This window comes from Nesoenas mayeri (assembly GCF_963082525.1).
Source record: "Nesoenas mayeri genome assembly, chromosome: 3".
NCBI classification, from domain to species: domain Eukaryota; kingdom Metazoa; phylum Chordata; class Aves; order Columbiformes; family Columbidae; genus Nesoenas; species Nesoenas mayeri.
The window spans coordinates 45,998,448-46,020,489 of record NC_137544.1 but is presented as its reverse complement, the minus strand read 5'-3'; the positions used below and the strand labels follow the sequence as shown (position 1 = coordinate 46,020,489).

General features: G+C 37.5%; 1 protein-coding gene across 2 annotated transcripts in view; it reads left to right on the top strand.

Annotated features, from left to right (window-relative positions):
* PREP (prolyl endopeptidase) overlaps positions 1-22,042 on the top strand; it is a gene marked incomplete at its 5' end in the record, with an annotated part of 103,604 nt that overhangs the window by 19,488 nt on the left and 62,074 nt on the right. For both annotated transcript variants that reach the window (XM_080342544.1, XM_080342543.1), the window contains one exon: positions 7,729-7,834. In XM_080342544.1, the coding sequence (XP_080198670.1) occupies positions 7,729-7,834 (106 nt within the window). The remainder of the gene's footprint in view (positions 1-7,728; positions 7,835-22,042) is intronic.

Sequence of the window (22,042 nt, the reverse complement as noted above, 5' to 3'; positions counted from 1 at the left end):
AAAAAAAAGCAAGTGCAAAATGTGGTTTCATCCTTGTGCAATATGTCAAATCTTTTCAGGCCATTCAAACAAGTTTTCTGGTCAATTTTTCTGGAAGTATGTGTTTGAGAAAATGTAAGACCACAAAGTAATAGGGAGATAATTAATTATGTGGATTATTGACACTGTCCTGAACATTCTTACTTGGCACTAATATACTGCCACAGATTTTAAAATACAGCTTTGCACAGCTCAACATTTTATGAAAGTCTGTTTTCATGCATTCCTGCCAAATTACTAAACAAATGTTTTTATTTTACAGGGCCTTGCTGGGCCAAATAGGTAAAGACATTTGGGTTTTCTTGTGTTTTAGACAAGCTTCAGAAAAGACAACTGGATTATGGTTTGGATGGTCTAGTCTCAACTACCAAACCTTTCTCTATAGTGGGAGCAGAACTCCAACTTCCATACTTGGATTTAGAGCAGAATTTGCAGGTCTCATAACCTTTGGGTCAAAGGAGATTAATACCTTACTTGCAGTTGAAAAGCACCTGACAAGGAGATCTTCAGAGCCTGCAAAAGTGATATTGTTGCCATAATACTTAAAAAAAAAAAAAAAGAGTAATCTCAGGTGCACTGCAGGGAGTCAGCATGGTGTGTATTTTCAATGGAGAGAAGAAACTAGGTTACTGATTAGGATGAAAAAAGGCTTGTGTAAAATTTTGTCAGCTTAATACATTTACAAGACAACATGCAAGAAAATAGCTTGAGGGTGTTTTTCTTCATTACACATTCAACACCAGCCCCAAGTATGCTTCATTTAAACAAAATCTGTGGTGCTGAAAATGTTGTTGACATAGAAATACAGATGCATTTCCAACTCCTCACTTAAACGGATTGCTTGTGAAGAAGAAAAATATGTTTATTGTTAGCCAGATATATAAGTTTGAAAAGAGGCTATCGAATCTTTTGATTAGTCTAGGAAAAGCATATGTATTTCTGGTACAGATTCTAGGGTGGTGAAGGAGTTGGGAAGAGCAGGATTGGAGTTTATTTGAATAACTTTCCAGTAGAGGGCAGACTGGTTTGAAGATTTTTTTTTTTTGTTTTAAAACCTTGGCAATGTCATTGCTACTCTCAGAAAGAGGAGCTTCCCATCCTTCTCTAAGTGGCATGTTCTTGCTTCCTCTCCAGACTCACAGAGCCTATCTCTCTTTCACAGCCAGACTGTTATTCTCAAAGTTAAACAATAAGTTATATAAGAGCCTTTTACAGTTGGCAATGTTTAAAGTCTCTATGGTACTGGCAGGAAAGTAAACAGAAGAGAAAGCAGGGAGTGGGGGGGGAACCATCCCATCCCAATTCTGCCAGCAGTAAAACAAGTACAGGTTTTCATGTTGTTGTCTGACAAACACAGTGCACAGTCCCTGAATTGACTTTTTTTTAAATGTTCAGTGATGTCAGTTAACATCAGTGGTTCTCAACCAGGGAGATGATCTTGCAAATGAAATTCAGAGCACAGAGTAAGCTGTGCCAGATGTGTTCTTGCTACAGTGTGTTTTCACTGCAGGAGCATTAAGTGCAACATCCACAGGGCAAGAGTGAGCAGCACAAAGGGGAAGGGCTCAAAACATTGTCAGTTTGCTCAAGTGAGGCTCGCTGCTGGACTAAATGGTGGTGTGGGAGTTTTTCTGAAGACTTACGCTATCTTTGTCAAGGCTGAATTTGGAATAGAAGCCTGCCATGAATATTTTTTTTTCAGCCCTGGTAATGGGTCTGGAGAATTTTACCATTAAGAAACAAACAGGCAATTTTCTTGGCTGCACATGGGGCTATGGTAGATGGCAACCTCTTACATAGCCAAGTTCCTGATGCTTTGGTGCTTTCATTGCACTCAAAAGCAAGCTGAAAGCCACAAGAAAAATAATGTGTGATGTTTGTCTGTTGCTTCATAAGGCCACTGGTTTTACTCTGCGCTAGATTTAAGAAAGAGAATGCATGTAAATATATATGTACATATTGCTGTGCTCTTCTGAACAGGGCTGCCTTGTGTCTTGTTATAAGCACAATGATCGAGGGTCAAAGCCCCAGTTCTCTGGCTTTGGGAAGTGTTCTTCAACCCCAGGCTTAGCAGAGGCTCAGAAGAGTATGGTCAAAATAGAACTGCTCTTCATACCAGCACATTGTATCTGAAATCCAAGAATAAAAACCTGCCTGGAATATGGAAATTGAATTAATGCCCAAAGCAAATCTTCTAACCTGGGGAATGGATGGAGAAGCACATCAGCATGTTGTTTACTTATAATCAGTCTGTGTCCTGCACAGAGTATGTCAGGCCTGTTCCTCAGAATGTAGTAAGTGGTTTCTTTCGGATCTAATCCTGAAATTATGCAGTTCTATGATCAGACATCATTAGGTCTTTGAAGTCTAGTTGGTTAAACCAGTAGGATGCAAATAGAAAACAAAGCAAAGCATTTGCAGTGTTAGAGTACCAGCCTCAGGGGCCTTGGATTGTGCAGACAGTCCCAACAGGTCACTTAGTGAAAAGGAGTTCTTGCCCCAGTCCTCATTCTCTCAAAACAGAACATAAAATATGATAGGAGCTATATGCAAGCTTCAGTGACTTTCTAGCACCACTGCAGAGATAATGTCAGAACGCAGCTTTATGTGTTTTTCATTACAGCCCTGTCTCCCAAGCCCCCAAAACAAAACAAAACCAAACAAAAACACCAAACCAAAACCTTCAAGATCATTTTACCTTATGAAATCTGTTTCCTGTTCTAGAAAAGGAAACAGTTTTGCTTTTTCTAATAGTGAGTTAATAAAAGTGGAATTTGAAAGGCTGGGAAATTACAGTGGGGGTTCTTGACTTTGTCATCATGAAAGCAGGACTTTGTGTCATGGGAGTATGTGTGCATTTATGATGTTAGAATACTTGAGGCTGTTCAAACAGCATAATTAATTGCTTTCATCTTTTACTGACCAAATGTTGTGGCATTTTCTATAGAAATTTTTACTCCTTCTCTGTAGAAATTTTGTGGTTTTTATCTTCAGTATTTTGCTTTACTCATCTGATATGAAGCTCTAAAATATTGATACATAATGCAGTCAGTCACTCTGGGTGGCTTTAACTGTTATAGCATATATTGAAAGTTGTAGGCATTTTAAAATGCTGTGAGTTTTTAATTGCTGGTTAATTAATGCCATGTATCGCATGGTTGCATCTTTATTGTGATCCATCTTGCCTTCTCTGGATGGTTTGATTTTTTTCCCATGACTGGGTACATGGAGTCCGATTACTAATTTGACCATTTGGCTCTATTTGAAAGTTTTGATTCTGTCTGTGATTTTGTGACCTTTATTTTTTCTTTTTTTAAATGCAATTCATTTGCTCTGTTTCATTGGAAATGCATTAGATAGCAATGACAGTTGCCTTGTTCCATATGCAAGGGACACCGCTCTATGAAAAGCAGTAGTTTGTAAAATTATCAGAGGCAGATCAAGTTGTAGATTACTGTCAGATTATAGCGTTAATATCTGCAGTTAAGGGAGAAGTCAGTTTATCTTTTCCTGAATAGAGGAATATTATCTAATAACTGAATTTTACTTATTTAATTTTTTAAATATATTGTTATGCAGAAAGAAATTATACAGTGATTAGTTTTTTTCCAACTTGATAGAAAAAAGGGCAAAGGTGGTAAAACTTTTAATTGGTTAGCTTGAAAAAGAATTATGTATGTGTGTATAGTTGCCTTAATATAATACCATACGCTCAAAAAGCCCATATTTGTGCACTAAAAATAGAGAACTCTTCCTTATCCTGAATCTTGCAGTGGTGACTTCCCAGGGAGTATTCAAAGAACTGGCATTAATATTCACTGAAGTTGCTGTCATGCACTTTACTTGAAAGCAAAGCACTTTAATGTCTCTTCTATTGACATTTTAGTTGAGGAGTAATACACAAAGCCAGGAAGCCTGAAAACCCAACGGCCTTCTCCTGTTCATTCTTTTTCTTTAATTATGTATGAATTTTTGGTCTGAAATGTGCTGCTAGCAGACAAAGTATTTAACTTCACTTTTGCTGTGGATCCTCATAGATGGTTGCTGCTGTTATAAATGCAGAACATAGAACCCTTTGGGGTTCCTTATATGGCTTGTCTATGAATGAACTGTGTTTTGTAATGAAAGAAAAAACTTTAGTTGGAAAACTCATTTTACAAATTAGGCTTTAAATGATGTTTTTTCTTTTGATATCAGTTCATTTCTTGAAGTTACAAGTAAACCACTGTATCTGTTATTGTTTTTCTAAGCAGTGGTTACTTTTCATCAAAATGGAGAGAACACCTAACATTGAAACAAAATTGCTAATAAAAAACCAAAAGTACTCCACTGTAACCAAAAACTTCTCTATAAAGATTTTACTTCAAAGGGTTTGATCCTTGAAAGACTAAATAGAATAGTACTAGTGAGCACAGCTATCATAATGATACTTCTGTATGTTTGTATGGTGTCAAGATGGTCACAGCAAATATTTCAGAAATAACAGATCTAATAAGTTCAAAATTGCCAAGTGACTGAATGGCGGCAGTGAAACTACCCACATCAGCTTTTAGAAATAATCCTTCCTTTACTACTGCTGTGTTACGCTGATAGAATCATGGCTATGCTGAATGTTTTTAAAAGCTGCAGTTAAAAGGCTACAGGATTTTTCTGCCCTGTTTTGACAGGACCTAAATGTCATTTTAAGATGTTCAATTGCTTTATAACCTCCTTACCTTTTGCCAGTGGGTGTTGTTTGAAATGATAGAAGTTACATTAATGAGAGAAATGTGCACCAACTAGCATTTCGGATCTCAGAAATTCTTGAGATGTTTCCTTTAAGCTTGAATGTCGGAAACCAGGAGAATTTACTTCTGATCCAAGCTGTCAGTTCTGACATTACAGCTGTCCCCCTTATGCTGAACTACAAATGCATTCTAAGATTTGAGTGAAATGCTGGTATGAAATTTTAGTTCAGAAGTTTGTGGGCCAAGAGCAAGGATTGCAGTTCTGCTCATGAAGGTGAAGTAGCAGTGTAATAACCTGAATGATAGCTGGGGAATCCTGTTTGCTTTTGCCATTCTGAGACCCAGACTCTTATCTGTTGGCAATATACAAGAGTCAGTGGTATTCAGGCTGTGATTACACATTGGTCAGTGCTGCCATCTGAGCTGCCCTAAATAATCTCTGTCCATATTATTCATGTTTCCAGCTGCTTGGGGCAGTGTGTTAGCTCAGCCATTTGTGCAACTGCACAGTGAACTGACTGAGATACTCGTCTGTCAGAGGGGCTTTTTATTTTTTTTCTGTATTTTTAAATTATTATTATTTATTTTGATTTTTTATTTTAATTTTTCCCCCCTCCTGTCATCGTCTTTGTTCCGATTTTTTTTTTTCCAGATTCTTCTTTTTTTTCTTTTTTTTTTCTTTTCTTTTTTTTTTAATAATGTGCTATTTTTTCAGCTGGATCAGCTGCTCCAGTCTAGTTTACCGCACAAACGGTAAATGGTTGTGTTGGTATGATTAGGGTCATGAACTTGCATGGATACAAGCAACCATAGCAGTAGGGAGAGATGGAGGTGGAGACCACTCGTACCACTGCCAATATTTGCTCATCAAACTGTAACTTTGCAATGTCGATGTCTAAATTTGCAGTATAGTAGTAAACATTTTAGCATGCTGCAGCCAGCAGTGTCTTGTCCTGTTTCTGTCACAGTCCTTTGGGTTATAGAACTCACTAGTCTAAGAATAGCTTTCGTGATAGAGACAGACCTAATTGGCATCCCACCAGCAATATGCTTTGGGAATTCCTACTTCCAATTAAACATAAACCTGTATCAACTCTTCAGTAGTCCAGCTGGGAATGTGGAAGTAAAAACTCATTAGATGTGCTCAGATCTGCTGTCAGCAGAGGTTCTGAATTGCCATTGCAACATCATCAGAAATTTGTAAATAAGTTTTCTTGGGTAAAGCGAGCAGTCTTCTGTTAACCATTAACTCACAGCATCAAAGAACAAATTTGTGTGGGTTATGACTATGACTGAAAGAATTCTGTGTGTCATACTCTCGAATTTTAACTGAAATTTATAGTTGTGTATACCACTTGCAATTACTTAACGTGTTTTATGAGTTGGTGAGGAAGAGAAAGAAACTTGGTGTTTTTACAAGTATGAACAGTTGTTTAAGCAGCATTTTGCAGTCACAAGTTTAATTAAAACTGACACCTGCAGTTAATGTTTGTCTAAAAACACTGAAGATGCTTCTTTGAAAAAAGATAACCTAATTTTGGTTTCCATTTCTGGATAGACTCCTATCTTGGAAGGAGAAGGCAAAATGTCTCAATTTTGAAGGTTGCCATATTAAAGCTATCCTAGCTGTTTCATATAATTTTATTCTATTGGGGGGATGTGGGGGGTGTTGGTTGTTTTTTATGTTCTAGTAGGAATCTTAGGTGTTCTTTTCTATTTGCCTTGTGACCTTTCAGCTGTTTGGACTTTTTTTAGTGGTATGGTTAGTTGATGGCAAAATGGTAAAAAATATGACTTGCAAACACTCATTTGGGTTGTTTTTTTGTATTTGTTGTTTTTTGAGGGATCTTTGGTTGTTGGGGTTTGTTTGTTGGTTTTCAGATGCTGAGGTTTTACTCTCCGTTCTATGCAGTTCCGTTATTGTGTGTTCAAAACTGTGGATCTGTTTGAGTAGCAGTATAGTTAGGACCTAATTCTTCTGAAATTTATTTCACATAACTAATTCTACAAATATTTTGTACAACTAATGTTACGAATGTTAACCAAAGTAAATTTGAGAAGTAATCACAATATATGAATAAGAATTTTTTTGACGCTGAGTTTAGGGCCAAATGGAAAGTTTCCAGAACTCAGAGTCATACTTTGTGACTAGAGGTCTAGATTTCCATTAGATATTGTCATATAAGAATGTGGATAGGAAACAGCCTTCTGTCTCAGCTGTTAGTAAAACATCTAAGTCTGCTAATTTTGGAATATGCTCAGAACAGCTCAGCCAGGAGAGGGAAACTTTTAAGTTGATGGCTTCCTGTTACTTCCTGCCTTTCCTTGATGGGCTTGCACTTTCAAAAGTTTTGCCAGGAAAAAGACTATATTTTCAAAGCCTGAGTAGAAAGAAGGATTCATTGATGGCTATGTACCAGTAGAGATCATTTTGGAAATTTTATCCTGTGAGTATGTGCGTGTGCAAAGGTGAACAAAGAAGCTTCACTGGAAAATTTATAATGTGGTTGTAGCTTAACCATTCAACAGCAGCCCACAGAAAAGACCACGGTGAAGCAGGTTGTCATCCTGCAGCCCACGGAGGTCCATGATGGAGCAGATATCCACCCTGACTTATTTAGACACCTTATTTAGCTGGAATACTGTTAAAAATCATAAACTTTCTTTTTTTTTTTTTTTTTTTTTTTAATTTTTTATTAACTGTGGGAAGAAACAGCTGTTTGGCTTTCATCTCCTGAAATGTCAGCAGACTGTACATATGTTACTTGTTGATGTAAGCAATAAGTGTGAGTTCCTGGTGAGTTCTCAATATTCCATGCATGTCTGTTCACTCTACTAACTGTGGCATCAATTTATTTTTTGCTAGGGGTTTAGGGACTAACTTGTCAAGTTGGATTTTTTTTGTTTGTTTGTTTGTTTTCAGAGGATGAATTGTCCTTGATTTTCCTGTAACTTCTTACAGGTATCAGACGATGGTCGATATGTCTTGCTGTCTATCCGAGAAGGGTGTGATCCAGTGAACAGATTGTGGTACTGTGATCTAAAGACGGAGTCTCAGGGTATATCAGGTGTGTGTTTTCTTGCTTAGTATGGCTAAATATATATATTTAAATATGTATATTGCTTAACCTCTTTTTTTTTCTAATGCAGACAGAATGAGAAAATATGCACTGCTTCTACTAGCATTCTGTCTTCTGTTATGGATCAGTAGATGGAAAACTCCATTCTTAGTTCTGTAGTTTGTTTAAAAGGTCACAAGGAAAAGTTGAGATTATATAAGCAGCCTTACCAGAGTGTGTTCTGTTTCTTTGTATACCACTAGTGCTTTTCCATGTTTGATTTTTTTTACGTTTTAGAAATTTGTGTGTCTCCCTGCGCTGATCTTCCCTCTTTTAAAAAGTACTTGGTTTATAGGTAACACTATTTTAAATTCATATAGTGCTAGCAAACAAACAAAAATCCTCTAGTGCTCTAGAAATATAACTTTGCTTTATAGTATCATTATTATTATATAGTATCATTATTATTATGGTAGAAGTATCTGCTCATGTTTCAAATACAAAATCATGAACTGCTCCTTCCTTACCTTCTAGTTGGATTAGCGTTTGGTTTTTGTGTTCTTGGCTTTTTAGCCTTGATAGTATGGGCTGAAAGTATGGTACTTTACTCCATATGATTATTTTTTATGGTTGGCATAGTTAGTTGTTTCTGCTTATTGGTGGTTTTGTATTTCCAGAGCACTGGATTATTGAAATCTCTTTCTCAATATGCGCTTTGCATAGAACGTAAAGCTTTTGATTCTTTGCAGCTTCTGCCTTCCAAAACTTCAGAAACATAATAAACATGTCAGTTCAATTTGTAATTTTCTGGCACAGCAATTGTAGAAGTTGCTCATGAAGTTAGGAGCAATGAATGCCAAATTTCATTATTTAAGCTGTTTTAGACAAGTAAATAAGCAGCTCTAGAATAACAGAGTTTAATGGCAAGTCTTTTTCTTGATTTAAGACTTGGGTTTAACTGCCAGTTTGTGTGGACTGCTCAGTAATATTTCAATGTATGTTCAGATGGGTTAAGATTAAGCAATGCTTAGAGAACTATGTATAACAGAAGCACATGCTTAACAAAACCATGAGATACAGAAATACTGACCCTTGTTATGCTGTCTGTAGAATGCAGTATTCTGTACAGGGTCTGTGTAACTATCAAACCAAACCACTTGTTATGAAGTATTAAGAGAATCAAGTTCTTAGAAAAGTGTCTGTACTTTTAAGAGACCTTACATTATCCTTCTGTCTTTCAGTACGAACGTTTTGAATAGACCTCATACCTTCAGTGACATCTAAGATACTTCTTGCAGTTTTCCTCCTTCAGAACTATTGAATGTTTAATCTGAGCCTTTTTACTTGACCTGTTTACAACGATCTGTTCAAAAATCCGTTCTAGTGTTCAGAATACTTCATCTTAGTTTTGAAAAAGTATAAAGGAAAGAAAAGTAAGATAGCTAGTGTTTTTCCAGTGTCCTAGATGGTACTTGATAACTAGATTTGCAGACACATTTTTTTCTTCCCTACTTGGTCTTTTAATCCAGGTTGTCCAAGAATACACAAGTTCTTTAGAAAATTGGTGGTTTATGCTTTAGATCTTTCAAGTTTCAAATGCCTTTAGACTTATTCGGAGGGCATCAAACACAAAAGGCAATGAAGCCTTTTCAAAAGGTAACAGGCAGTAATATTTTTACATGCCATTCATTACTTATATATTTCTTTGTGAGGAAGTAAAAGCAACTGCTAAGCGAAAGGTAATAGATGAGATTCTAATTTTATGAAGTTTGTGGCAAAACCTTGATTACTGAAGGATACACTTCAACAGATTGTTTTTTAAAGCTGTTTTGTAACATATATTGTTTATAAAATAGCATTTCAATCATGTAATTGTGAATTTCTTTTTATTTTTTTAAATACTTCCTGTCTGAAGGTAAACATACTACCGAGTAGTTTGAAATGCTGTATGTAAAAGGCATGATTTAAGGAATCGTCTGTACTTAGAAATGCACAAAATGCAAAGAACTGATTTTCATCTATTGCTTATTACCTAAAAAACCTATTTCAGAATGTAATGTAAACTAACTTAGGGGCACTTTTCTTGATTTTAGTTGCTAGCAGTGCACTCTTTTCCTTTGACAGAAGGTAATCAAATTTCTTAGTTGGTTAACCAATTTTCTTTAAAAAGAACATCTTCTCATAGTCAAGAAATACAACCACTGAGGAGTGAATTTATTTTCCTTCTGATGTAATGAGGGCCTTGTGGAGTTAACTGTAGTTTTGTTACAATTTCTTAAAGAAGTTGGTTGCAATGATAAAGGCTGCTTATTTGGCCACATGGTGACAAATGGCTGTGAAGAAGTCATGAAGTTCAGTGTTACAACCTCAGTGCTGACTGCCAAAGTGCCAGGTGGTTGTCTGTGGGAAAACTGCAGGGATGTCTGTGAAATGGCATTAATTATGGTTATAGATCAATAGTTTATTCCTAAGATAGAGAAACTTAGATTTTTACTGGGAGATAAACATCCATATTTCATGATTTAAGGAAAGTAACATGGCATAATTTGATTTTTTTTAAGAGTGTAATTACTTGTTTACATCTGTGTATATTACTGGTGCTTCAGAAGCAAAGAAAATGAGTTCTGAAAATTAGAAATAAATGCTGTTATTAACACTTTCTGCTTCTGAAAAGGGAGAAAGGATTTCTTGGGGCATGGTAGATTGGAAAGTGTCTCTCATGTTGGGAACTAAAATAGCCACAAACTAGAAGGAGAAAGGCTCCTCTGTCTGCAGGTTACATGTAAATTTGTAGAGGGTGAAAATGGCAGGGTATCTTTGACTGAGTGCATGTTCCCTAGACACCCTTCTCTTCTATACCTGTGGCAAAGTTTGCATTAGAAAATTCTGCATAATGTCTCTTTCAGTGGGAGTTATGTCAGGACAAGATAACAAAATAGAACCAAAAAGTTGCATCAGACCTAGATCCAGTGTGTCCTGATCTACTATATTGAAAAACTGGTTATTTCTTATCTAAGGTGCAAGAGGTCTTTTAATTATTGAAACTTTTTGCAGTGTTCGAAGTGACTTCGGTGTTGGTTTCCTTCAGATTAATATTACTGAAACCACAAAGGGCTGACTTCTTGCCTGTTTATTTATTATGGTGTAAGGTATGTTTCACAGCTTTTAAGTTGACTCATTTAGTGTCACATTTCAGCATTTAACCATTACTATACCAGTGATGGTCTTAATTTCTAGACATATTTAATGTGGCAATAATAGATTTTGGTTTGTTTGTTAAGTTTTATAACTTTGGTTGTTTTAGGCCTCAGTCTTCAAGATTAAAACTTGCTTTAGAGGTACTGAATAAATACTCCGGAGAGTTCACAATCCAGGATCTGTGAAGCCTTAAAAGAGTCAATAGGAATGTGACAAATTGAAAAATATAGTTTCTTTAAAACAATCCGGACTTACCCAAAGAGAAGCACTAAGTTGCTTTATTCAGTGAAGAATGTACAAAGAAATTTCTCTTAGCAATAGCACATCTGTCATCAACACCATTCCATTAATGAAATGAGAGGTTTTTTCCTTCTCCTAGGCCTGAATGTTTATTAATTCTGTAGGACAGATGAGGACAAATTGATTTTATCCAGATTGAGTTTGATTAGTTAAGAGATGTCTTCATTTCATAATTTGTACAGGGGTAGAATTTAATGACATTTTTTATTTCATACTTTATCTAATAGTCTAGTTCATTAAAACAGTGAAAAAACAGTAATTATAATATTTTCCAAAGTTGAACCCAAATGATCTGCTTTTTCAGTTTTTAGTGTGTTTTGAAAGTTCGTAATTATAATTTGAGCTTGTCCAATCCCAAAGTGTCTTCATTCTTGTTTTACAGAAGATGAAAATACAAGCTGAAAAATACCACATGTCAGGAAGCAGTGAGAGAATGGAAAAAAATGTATTTGACCTCTTAAAATAGTGTGGTACATTTTCAAAGTGTGCCTCTTAATGAGTAGTGATCTCCAAAACTGACAAAAATCAGATTTCCAGGGCAGTTGGGTTCCATTTATCCTAATAACACTTCTAAATGCAAATAATAACCAAATTATCTGCATAAAGTCTTTCAAGCAAGGAGCATAATTAATTGTTGCTATCCTCACTGATTAAAAAATGAACTGAAGGCAACTAAAAAGCAGCTCCCATCTTACATCAGTGTATAATCTCTACCTTTTATATTATCTTTCCTGAAAAGGGAAAATGAGTCTGATACTTGACACTCCTCTGTGAGGGTCCCAGTCAACATACCCTCTGCTGCCTTTTGCTGTTGCTAAAACAGAGATCTGGCACAGAATTTGCAGCTAATGTGGCAATAGTTTGTGTTTATGTTCTTCTCAGTACCCTCCTGCTGGAAGACCCAAGTCCTTCAGCTCTTCTGTTTGATAGAAGCACGTGTTCAGGCTTCCCACTGCTTCATTATAGGGGTGGGCTGCGCTGCTTGTGGAACCCAGGGGCTGTCTGTGCAGTAGCAGGTTATGTGCTCTGACACTGGCACCAAGCTCACCTCTGTGCCAAAGCTCTCTTCCTCCAAGACATCATAACTGTGTCCAGGTTGCCTGTTGGCAATGATTTTGGCAAATACTGTCCCCCAAACTGTGACCACGCACTGTCTACAGATGTGAAAGGGGATGATGTGCTGGTAGTTAAATAGTGCAGAAGTTGTGGAGCAGTGCATCAGGCCTATATCCCACCTCTCTTTTATATACTTAGGTGTATATAACCAGATTGATTTCACACAGTATCACAGTATGTTTGGGATTGGAAGGGACCTCAAAAGATCATCTAGTCCAATCCCCCTGCTGGAGCAGGAACACCTAGATGAGGTCGCACAGGAACATGTCCAGGCAGATTTTGAATGTCTCCAGAGAAGGAGACTCCGCAACCCCCCTGGGCAGCCTGTTCCAGTGCTCTGTTACCCTCACTGAGAAGAAGTTTTTTCTCAAATTTAAGTGGAACCTCTTGTGTTCCAGCTTGATCCCATTACCCCTTGTGCTATCATTGTTTGCCACCGAGAAGAGCCTGGCTCCATCCTCATGGCACTCACCCTTTATATATTTATAAGCATTAATAAGGTCACCCCTCAGTCTCCTCTTCTCCAAACTAAAGAGACCCAGCTCCCTCAGCCTTTCTTCATAAGGGAGATGCTCCACTCCCTTAATCGTCTTTGTTGCCCTACGCTGGACCCTCTCCAGCAGTTCTCTGTCCTTCTTGAACTGAGGGGCCCAGAACTGGACACAATATTCCAGATGTGGTCTCACCAGGGCAGAGTAGAGGGGAAGGAGAACCTCTCTCAATCTACTAACCACCCCCCTTGTAATACACCCCAGGATGCCATTGGCCTTCCTGGCCACAAGGGCACAGTGCTGGCTCATGGTCAACCTGTTGTCCACCAGGACCCAAAGGTCCCTTTCCCCTACACTGCTCTCTAATATGTAATTTCCCAACCTATACTGGAACCTGGGGTTGTTCCTGCCTAGATGCAGGACTCTACACTTCCCCTTGTTAAATTTCATCAGGTTATTTCACACAGCAGCCTGTTTGTTCTGCAGATGGGGATGTGAATTATGTGTCATCGAGTACAGAGTTCTTGTCGTTATATGTTCCCAGCTGAACTGTTCAAGAGCTGAGGAGATGGCAATGTTGGGTGATGGAGAGAAATGAGGAAAGGAAGCAATACAGTTGCAATTTGCCTGAATGAAAGTTGTGTTCCTTTAAAGAGCAATGGTCACAAAACACGAATGGTAGAAATATTAGTTTGGTAATGACTGGAATAATTTCTATCCAAAAAGTTGTCTTAAGGAAACAGAGGTAAACTTAAAATGTGTTCTCCATCTCTCTTTCTTTCCCAATGTGCTTGTCTTATACGTTAGACCAAGGACTACTTTGTGAGGTATAGAATTGTTTAGGTTGGAAGGGACCACCTGAGATCCATCTCCTTTGTTCAAGCAGGGTCTGCGAGAACAAGTTGCACAGGACTGTGTCTGGGTCTGAATATCTCTACAAATGCTCTCCACAACCTCCCTGAGCACCAGGTGCCAGTGTTCGACCGCCCCACATCAAAAAGTGTTTCTTATGTTCAGATTGGATCTCACAGCAGTCAATAGGAAATTGAAAGTGTGGACGGGATCATTAATAGATTTTGCTGTACTGCAGGAATTTAGTCACTGCCGAATTCTGTGTTGGAGGTAAACTGAGAATCACTTCCAGATGCTGGATATGTTAGAAGAGATGAGGGGCTGAATTCACCTCTTTAGACTATTAGCTGAAACTCCTGCGTTCCAGTGCTCCCCTGCACCTGTTATGCGGAAAGAGTGTGTGAAATGAGGGTCCTCATGATGATTCAGTACATATGAAATACAAGTAGCCCTCTGGACAGGTCTGGACCTCTTTGCTGATTGCAAAGGGTGTCCATGGCTGTTAGCTGACATGCTCCTAAAATTAGAGGGAGGGAAAGAAAAGAGAGAGACCACAAAACTGAAGGCCACTTTCAAAAATTGGAATGGGAACATTCCTCCCATGACATTTGAGAAAAGTACAAAGCTGAGGTGAGAGAGAAAATGACCTGATTAAGATATGGGTGTTTGTGAAAGAAGATCTCTGAAAAAGAGAACTAGTTGCAAGACTATTTGAGTTATTAGTTATTTCAGAAATTGTACTGCCTGGCACAGAGAGAATGAGGAAAATTGAAAAATGAGAGAAAATGTTAAGACATAGCTAGCCTAGCATCTAGGAGATACCACATCTGTTATGTTTTTAGGACAGAGTGCTTTGAAAGTGAAGCTCCAATATAGTGACCTCAAATAAGAGGTTAAATAACATTAGATTAGAAAGAGGAGAGGCTTTGATTATTTCAGTCAAAATGCCTTTGCATCCTGGAGATACTCGCTGAGGACAAATGGTCTCAATTTGCAACTGAAAGCTGATGGTGATATTCACTAAGCTGGTGACTGAATTGTTGAAGATAATTGACCAGACAAGGCTTCTGTCAAATATGCCAGAGACAGGGCTATGATTTTTCTAATGAGGAAAGAAAAAATAACAGAGCTGGTAACTAAGGGCAAGGACCTAATACATAGAATAGACCTCAAAATTGAAAGGGCATGACTGTTTTGGTTTTTTTTTCCCTCCTTCTTCTGTAGTAGACCCTGGCCATCACTGTTCCATATGACACTTCCAGTATTTGGACCTGTCCTTTAAAATCCAACAGATGCAAAATTCTCTGGTTATAGGAGTCTCTTTTATCCTGTTAAATTTCTTTGAAATGCATGAGAAATTAAATAACCACTTGACCGTGACAAAATAAGTGCGTATGTATGTACTTAAGGACTGAAGTGACACTACCACTGTAGAAGCTCATGTGCTCAATGTATGATGTTGCTCTACAGCAGCATCCTGGCTGTAGCAGCCCAGATAAATAGACTGATCTGACTTCTCTTTGTCTAGATAAGGCAAAACAAAAATATAATAAACTGTTCCTATCCCAGACATTTTATAGGCATGTTACGTGTTGCTGGCTTTCCTCGCACTGAGTAGTAATGTTATGGTCTCTAGGTTGAGGTTTTTGTAATAAGTGAAAGATGTTTGTGTTGCCATGAAATGATCCATAGTTTGGATCCCTTCTGTGGTATGCTGTACAGCTTATTTAGAAGTAGTAATTGCTTTTATAATCTTCCTCATTTTAAGAAGGCCTTAAGAAAAAAAAGAAAAAACAACTTGGAAAATTCCCTATGATCTGACAGTATGTATTATAGATTGTTAGCAAAAAGAGGTAAACTTTTTATTTCATTTTGTTGGAGTTCTTGCTGATTCTTGTGGGACAATCTGGTTTTCCCTTTCAGCCTCTAAGATGAAAAAGGTGTAGACTTACTTATTTACATTACCTAGATATCTAGTAAAAACAGGACAGGTATGTAATTGAGCATAAATATGGAAAAAGTTCACAATTTAAAGAGGAAAAAAACATTTAACAGCTTTGTTGTTTTGGTTTTTTTCAATTGGATGTGCTTATGCTGTTGCATTAATCTTTTCAAAAACTTCCAGAAACCATTGAATTTAATTTGAATTTACAGAGGAAATCTTCTTCTTGCTATGAAAACATGATACATGTAAATAAGAGTAAAAAGGGAAGACTACACGTTCTGTCCATCTGCTGGGGAAAGAAATATCTGAACTCCTGTAAGCCTGTTAGAAGCTGCTAATATATTGTGTTGCTTAATAATTCCCACGGTAGTTGATTCATTTCTGAATTCACAGTCATCTTCTGAGTTCTGTCAGGCAGGTATTTGATAAGTGTTTTTTATTTCCACACATGAAATATACAGTTTCATTTTGCATTCCTGTTTCTTCTTTCTTTACTAAGGTGGATTCCCCTTCCCTACCCCGCTTCACTCTATCCTGCAAATTTAAGCAAAATAATTCAACTGGACACGGTGCTGTCTGACGGAAAAAGACCAATAAAATAAAACTTTACTCTGAGGAAACAGATCTCTTAACATATAGGTAAAAAAAATAATAATAAAAAATTGTACCACATTTCTAATATACGCTAAGTTAGAAACAAATTTCGCAGATGAGCTAGGCAACCTTAATTTTAACAATCCTAAGTACAGCATATCTACTCCACTGCAATGTAACTTTCTAAACCATGATTTTACAGTATAAATAAATTCAGAACTATGTGAAATTTGTTGATACCATACTTGAAATATTCCAAAAGAATATAACTCCCTCCTGTATGTCCATCTGTGTGCTGATTTAGACTAGTTCAGCTAAAACAAACCCCAAAGATGAATATAATAATGAAAAACTATATCATAATATCTATACTTGACAGAGAAGACTTGAAGTTGTATATGCTCATATGAAATCTATCACCACCCAACTTTTAAGTATAATATAAGTGGTAAAAACAATGCCTTACCCTCCAAAATAATAATATTTTAGTTGTTTCTCTGTCTCTTATCCCAGATGGTGCTGGGTTTTTTTGTGGCTCCTTTAAGGTTTCCTTTTAGCCCACTGGTCTTGTTTTCTGACTAATAGTCTGGCAGGCAGCGATGCTAAATCAAAATGCCTTGCTGTTTTGAGGTGTCTGACTTAGGTTTTAGCTCACATACCTTTAGTTATCTTTGTTGTTTTAAGTAATTTCCAATTTTTTTCACAGAATGTGTTGCTTCCATTTTCAAGAGTGGGAGTCATCTTCAGTCATCTTGCTAGTGAAGAAGGATGACTGTACTGGGCCTTAAAAATAAGGAACATAATGTATATTTCTGTGTTTTGTCCCATATCGGATAGTTCTGTAACATGATCTGGACATTACAACACAGAAATATTTCAATATTTATATTTCAGATTCTTTGCCACCCCGTGGAACCTGCAGTCCTGAGCTACATTTCCATTCTATAAAATTCAAAGAGAGACAGGGAGCACAGAAAAGGATGCATGATAACCTGCCTACTGAGCTACTCAAGTTAGGAAATAGGCAGTGTTGAGGTGAGAGGGACCGAGAGTTGAAACTACATGGGATGTAGGTACTCCATGTTCGATAAGTAGCTGAGGTATCACAAAATATGCAAGAAGTGGTGTTTTTCCTAAAATGCCATAATGTGGAAGACACATACTATGTCTTTACTCGACTATGGATGTTGTCTCTTGGGATGAGACTCCGTTCACTCCATACTTTGCCTCCAGCTGAGCTTCTTAAGTTTGATATTATATGTATTTTAATCAAATCAGAATCTAAAAAATGACATTTTAAGTGCTCTGGGAAAACATGTTCCTTGTGGAAGTCATCTGCTGGGATGTCTGTCACCTCTGTGCATTTCAGTAAAGTATTCAAGGTGTCAACCAATCCAGAGTAAATTGCTTTGATGTAGAGGAAACCTCTGGCTGAGCTTTCTCACAAGTTAGCTTTTTATGAAACATGGTTTGTGCAATATTTACCACTTGATTATTGCTTTCATTAACTTCCTGCACAGCATGAGTTGTGGCTTCTCTTTGCATGTACGCCCTTTAAATTATAAGTCAAGAGATAATGATATAATTGAAGACTCCGTGCAAGCATGACATTTATTTTATTAGTTCTGCTGTACTGAGGGCAGTTGTATCTTGTGCATTCATTGGTTCTTGGTATGTTCCAGTGGCTGTGGACCAGCGGAAGTTAATTTGCCCTGTGGTGGGCAGGAAATTATCTTGACTCCGAATGGAGATCACATCTAATAAATGAGAGTAGGCCATTTCTAAATATTTGAGAAAATTTAAGGATTTTACTTGCTTATTTCTACATTTGAAATTTTAAGTGTGTCAGGTTGCCCTTCCCCCTTTACTATATATGATTACTTATGATATTTTGTCAACAGCCATAGGTTAATTGAATGTTCAGTGTGATCTTCTGTAATAATTCTTGTCAGTTTGTTTTCCCCAGAAGATAATCTACACAGCAGTGTTTCTGTTTCTTTCCATGAACATCACAGGGAGCATCTGAGCATCTTTTCTGCTTCTCAGGTTAGCTAAAATGTTATTCATGCTTCCTTGTGCCCCTTCACAATCTTTATACTGTATACAGGCTGAGTCATTTTCCTCTTCAAATATTCAGGTTGTTTGCTAGGTTTTTAAATGAGCTATTTGTGCCAAGAATGCTCCTTTTCAGAATAGAAAATCACTGCGATAAGTAACTTATGACAAATACACATCTATTTTTTATGAGAATTTTAAATTAGTCTGGATACATAAGAGGTTTGGGGGATATTGTTTCCTGTACTCCCCTGCTACCGTGTGCATCTTGTGAATCCCACCAGGTTAACCCAGTTTGCGGCTTAGTTTTTACCACAAAACTCTCCATGTTAGAAATCACTAGGTTCACCAGTTGAAAAGCTTTGAAAAGGTTTTATTGTCTCATATCAAAGTGGTTTGCAAATACTTCATTCCTCAAGACTAGATACCTTTAGTCATAATTCACAGTGTTGTGGCAAGACAATACCGAGAGAAGACACAGCTGGGCTGTTCTTTAAGCTATACTCTGATTCAAGCAGCTGTAGGTAGTGGGACTTTTTCTTTCCTGCATGCCTCTTTGGTTGCTTACGTAGTGGGGTTTAGAAAGATGAGGGAGAATTAAAACCACTCTTTATCAGCCACTGAACCAACTAGTGCAGTTCAGTTTTGCTTTATGAAATTTCAGTAGCAGAGGTGCAACAGCTGTATGTTGTGTGAAGAAGGACAGCACTGGGGGTTCCAGAAGGTTATCCCTCCTTCAAGACTTCCCTACTTATCTTGCCAGACTGTGAGGATTTTCAAGCCTTGACTCTTTCAATATTTGAAAGTGATTTAATGCTAAGTGTTTCTTTTCCTAGTACCTGAGCATAGTTTTTTACTATTTTATCAAACCTGTCTTCCAGAAGACAGACAGCACTTGACTTTGCTTGTATGTTGAGCCAGTCAAACAAGTCAAACTTCTCTCACTGATCACTTTGCTTAACTGTTGTTCTTGGTATACCTGAAGATGCCTCATATTAGCCAAACAGCTGGATACACAGTGGTAAAGTAATTATATATTAGCAAACCTTGTTGTACACCTTACCAAAATAAACAAACAAACAAAACACAACAAAAAACCCACCACCAACAACAAAAAACCACCACAAATGAAAAAACAATGGTGTTTTTTTCTGTAGCATGTCTCTCACTGTTTCTGTGCCTGGTAATAATTTTGTTTTTCCCTCTTCTTGAGAAATTGTTTCTTTTCTATTAGATTGTCAGCCTTGACTATTTATTCTTTTGACTGTGCGGTTTGGTGCAGGAAAGAGGGAATTTAGCACAAATCTGTTGGCGTGCAACAAGAATAAATGAAAGCTCTTTAATCAGCCTTGGCTATGAACTTAAACCAAGATGACATGGCTGATCGGTCTTGTTGAAGTTGTTAACATTGACCTTTTTCTTTGTTTTGCATTAAGCTAGCCGCTTGGAAGCCTAGTAAAAAAATCAGTATCCTCTTGTTGTGAGCATCACAGAGCTGATTTATGAGTCACTGACTCGGAGCTCTGAGCAGAGCCCCCCTTTCCTCTTCTGGGGGGGCTGAAGCATGAGAACAGAGAGGAAAAGGAAGGATATAAGGCAGCCTGGGGGGCAGAAGAGGTAGCTCTCATTAGAACCTCTGGGCACACAGAAACTGTGAAAGGTTGCTGTGTCTTCTGGAATGCAAAACTTTGAGAGGGATGGCAAGTTGGGAAGCACAGCCCTGGTTGTTGGGTTGGAAGGGATTGCACTAGCCAGGAGCTCAGCACACGTTTGTAGAAGTTAAAGGCATAAGGAGTTTGGGGAGAGAGGAGCTCTTAAGCTTGGGTGCTGACTGGGCTGCTTGGAGACTGGCAGTTCGTGTCTATCTGGAACAGTGGGAAGTTGTGGGAGGACACATATGCAGGAAGAGGAGCTGGTGTAAAATATTTTAGAGCCACTGGCTTGGAAAGATGCAATAAAAATGGAGAAAAAAAATGAAGTTCACAGTTTGCTGGTTGCTTAGTTGTTGTCAGCTGGAAGGGCTTTGTACTGAACTGGCAGAGACAGGTTGCAAGAAGGAATTCAAGAGCAGGGTTATCAGCCAGAGGAATTTTTATTTTGTTCCTTTGTTTAAAAGGTTTTTATTTTTTCCTCACATTGAAGAAAGCATGTATATGGCTTGAGGGCAAGTGGAGAAACAAAGGTCATGTTTGTCCACTTCCTGTTGAAAGTAGGTTTCTCTGGACTTTTGTATTTTAGTTTAGTCTTGCCATTTTTAAGACTCTCTAAAATAAAAAGCAATGAACAGTGCTATATACAGTAACATCAAACAGATGAGTCAGTATGTGCTGCGTAGCCTGAAAAAGTGGATCAAAACCTTTGTAATGAAAAAGAACAAGAGAAAAAGGATAGTGAGGAGACAGTAGACATCAGCTAGAAAGTGGAATGTGGTGGGAGGGAGAGTGCTCTTCATTTTTTGAAAGACTCTTCTGTCACTGAAGTAACTTTAAATTAAAAAAAAAAAAGGATTAAAAAATCAGTATTGAAATAAGGCCATTGTATCCTAGTTCCCTAATGAATACGGAGAAAAAAAAACCCGTTGAGTCTCAGAAAATATGTAGAAGCCTCAACAACAGAGTCTTTACTTTAAGAAAACAGTTTCACGCACAGAATCACAGAATGTTAGGAATTGAAAGGGACCTCGAAAGATCATCTAGTCCAATCCCCCTGCTGGAGCAGGAACACTGTTTCATATCCCTTAAGTGGCAAGTCCAAAGAGTTTTTATTTCAGTGTATTTTTTTTAATTGGAGGCAAATCATTAGCAATAAAAGTAAATAGTTTGCTATTTGGGCAGGGAGATGTTTATGCTACCGGTGTCCAGCTGGACATGACATTTATAAGTAGTATTCACTATGAAGTGTTTCTTAGATTATGTATTTGTGCTTTGTGTATATTAGGGAAAGCGCAGTGTAAGAGAGAGATCACCTTTGGCTCTTGTTTTTCTGTTGCTGTGTTCTGCTGCATGAGGACATATGCTTTGTTTTGAGAGAGTTATAGCTTATATATTCTCTTCTGTCTTTTGAGTGATCATCCAAATTGAAGTAAAGTAGAAGCCTTGAAACCGACGGAAAAATCTCTGCTCATAAAAATGCTTTATTTCTCTCTTCTGGGCTAATCTTTGATATATCTGGACATATCTAAGCATTTTAACTCATAGGAATAAATATTGCCTCCTTACATTTATTTATTTTTTAAATTGCAGATATATTAACTTTCCATCATCATTGAATAGGCTTCATCCATCATCCACAGGATGAGTGGCACTGAGAGCACAGTACAAACACAACAAAGTTGCGTTCCTTTCAGGGATGTCTTAATACCTCCGCCCCAGTATTACCTCCTTAGATGTTCATAAATGAAGTCAAGTCTCAAGAGATTAAGAGATCTTACTTTCAAAGTGAGTCCACATTGTTTGAAAATCTCTCTTGCCTTTGGAGACCAGAGAGAGACAATTAAATTTTTGTGGCTGTGAAGAAAGAGGCAAAAAAGCGTAGCTGCCTGGCTCAGAGTGAGACCTTGAGAGGAAGCAAAGCGTTACATGATTCAAAAAGAAATTAGATTCTGATATGGAGTAGATGACTGAGTGAAGGGCTATGCTATGCCATTCATTTCCAAGGATACATTAT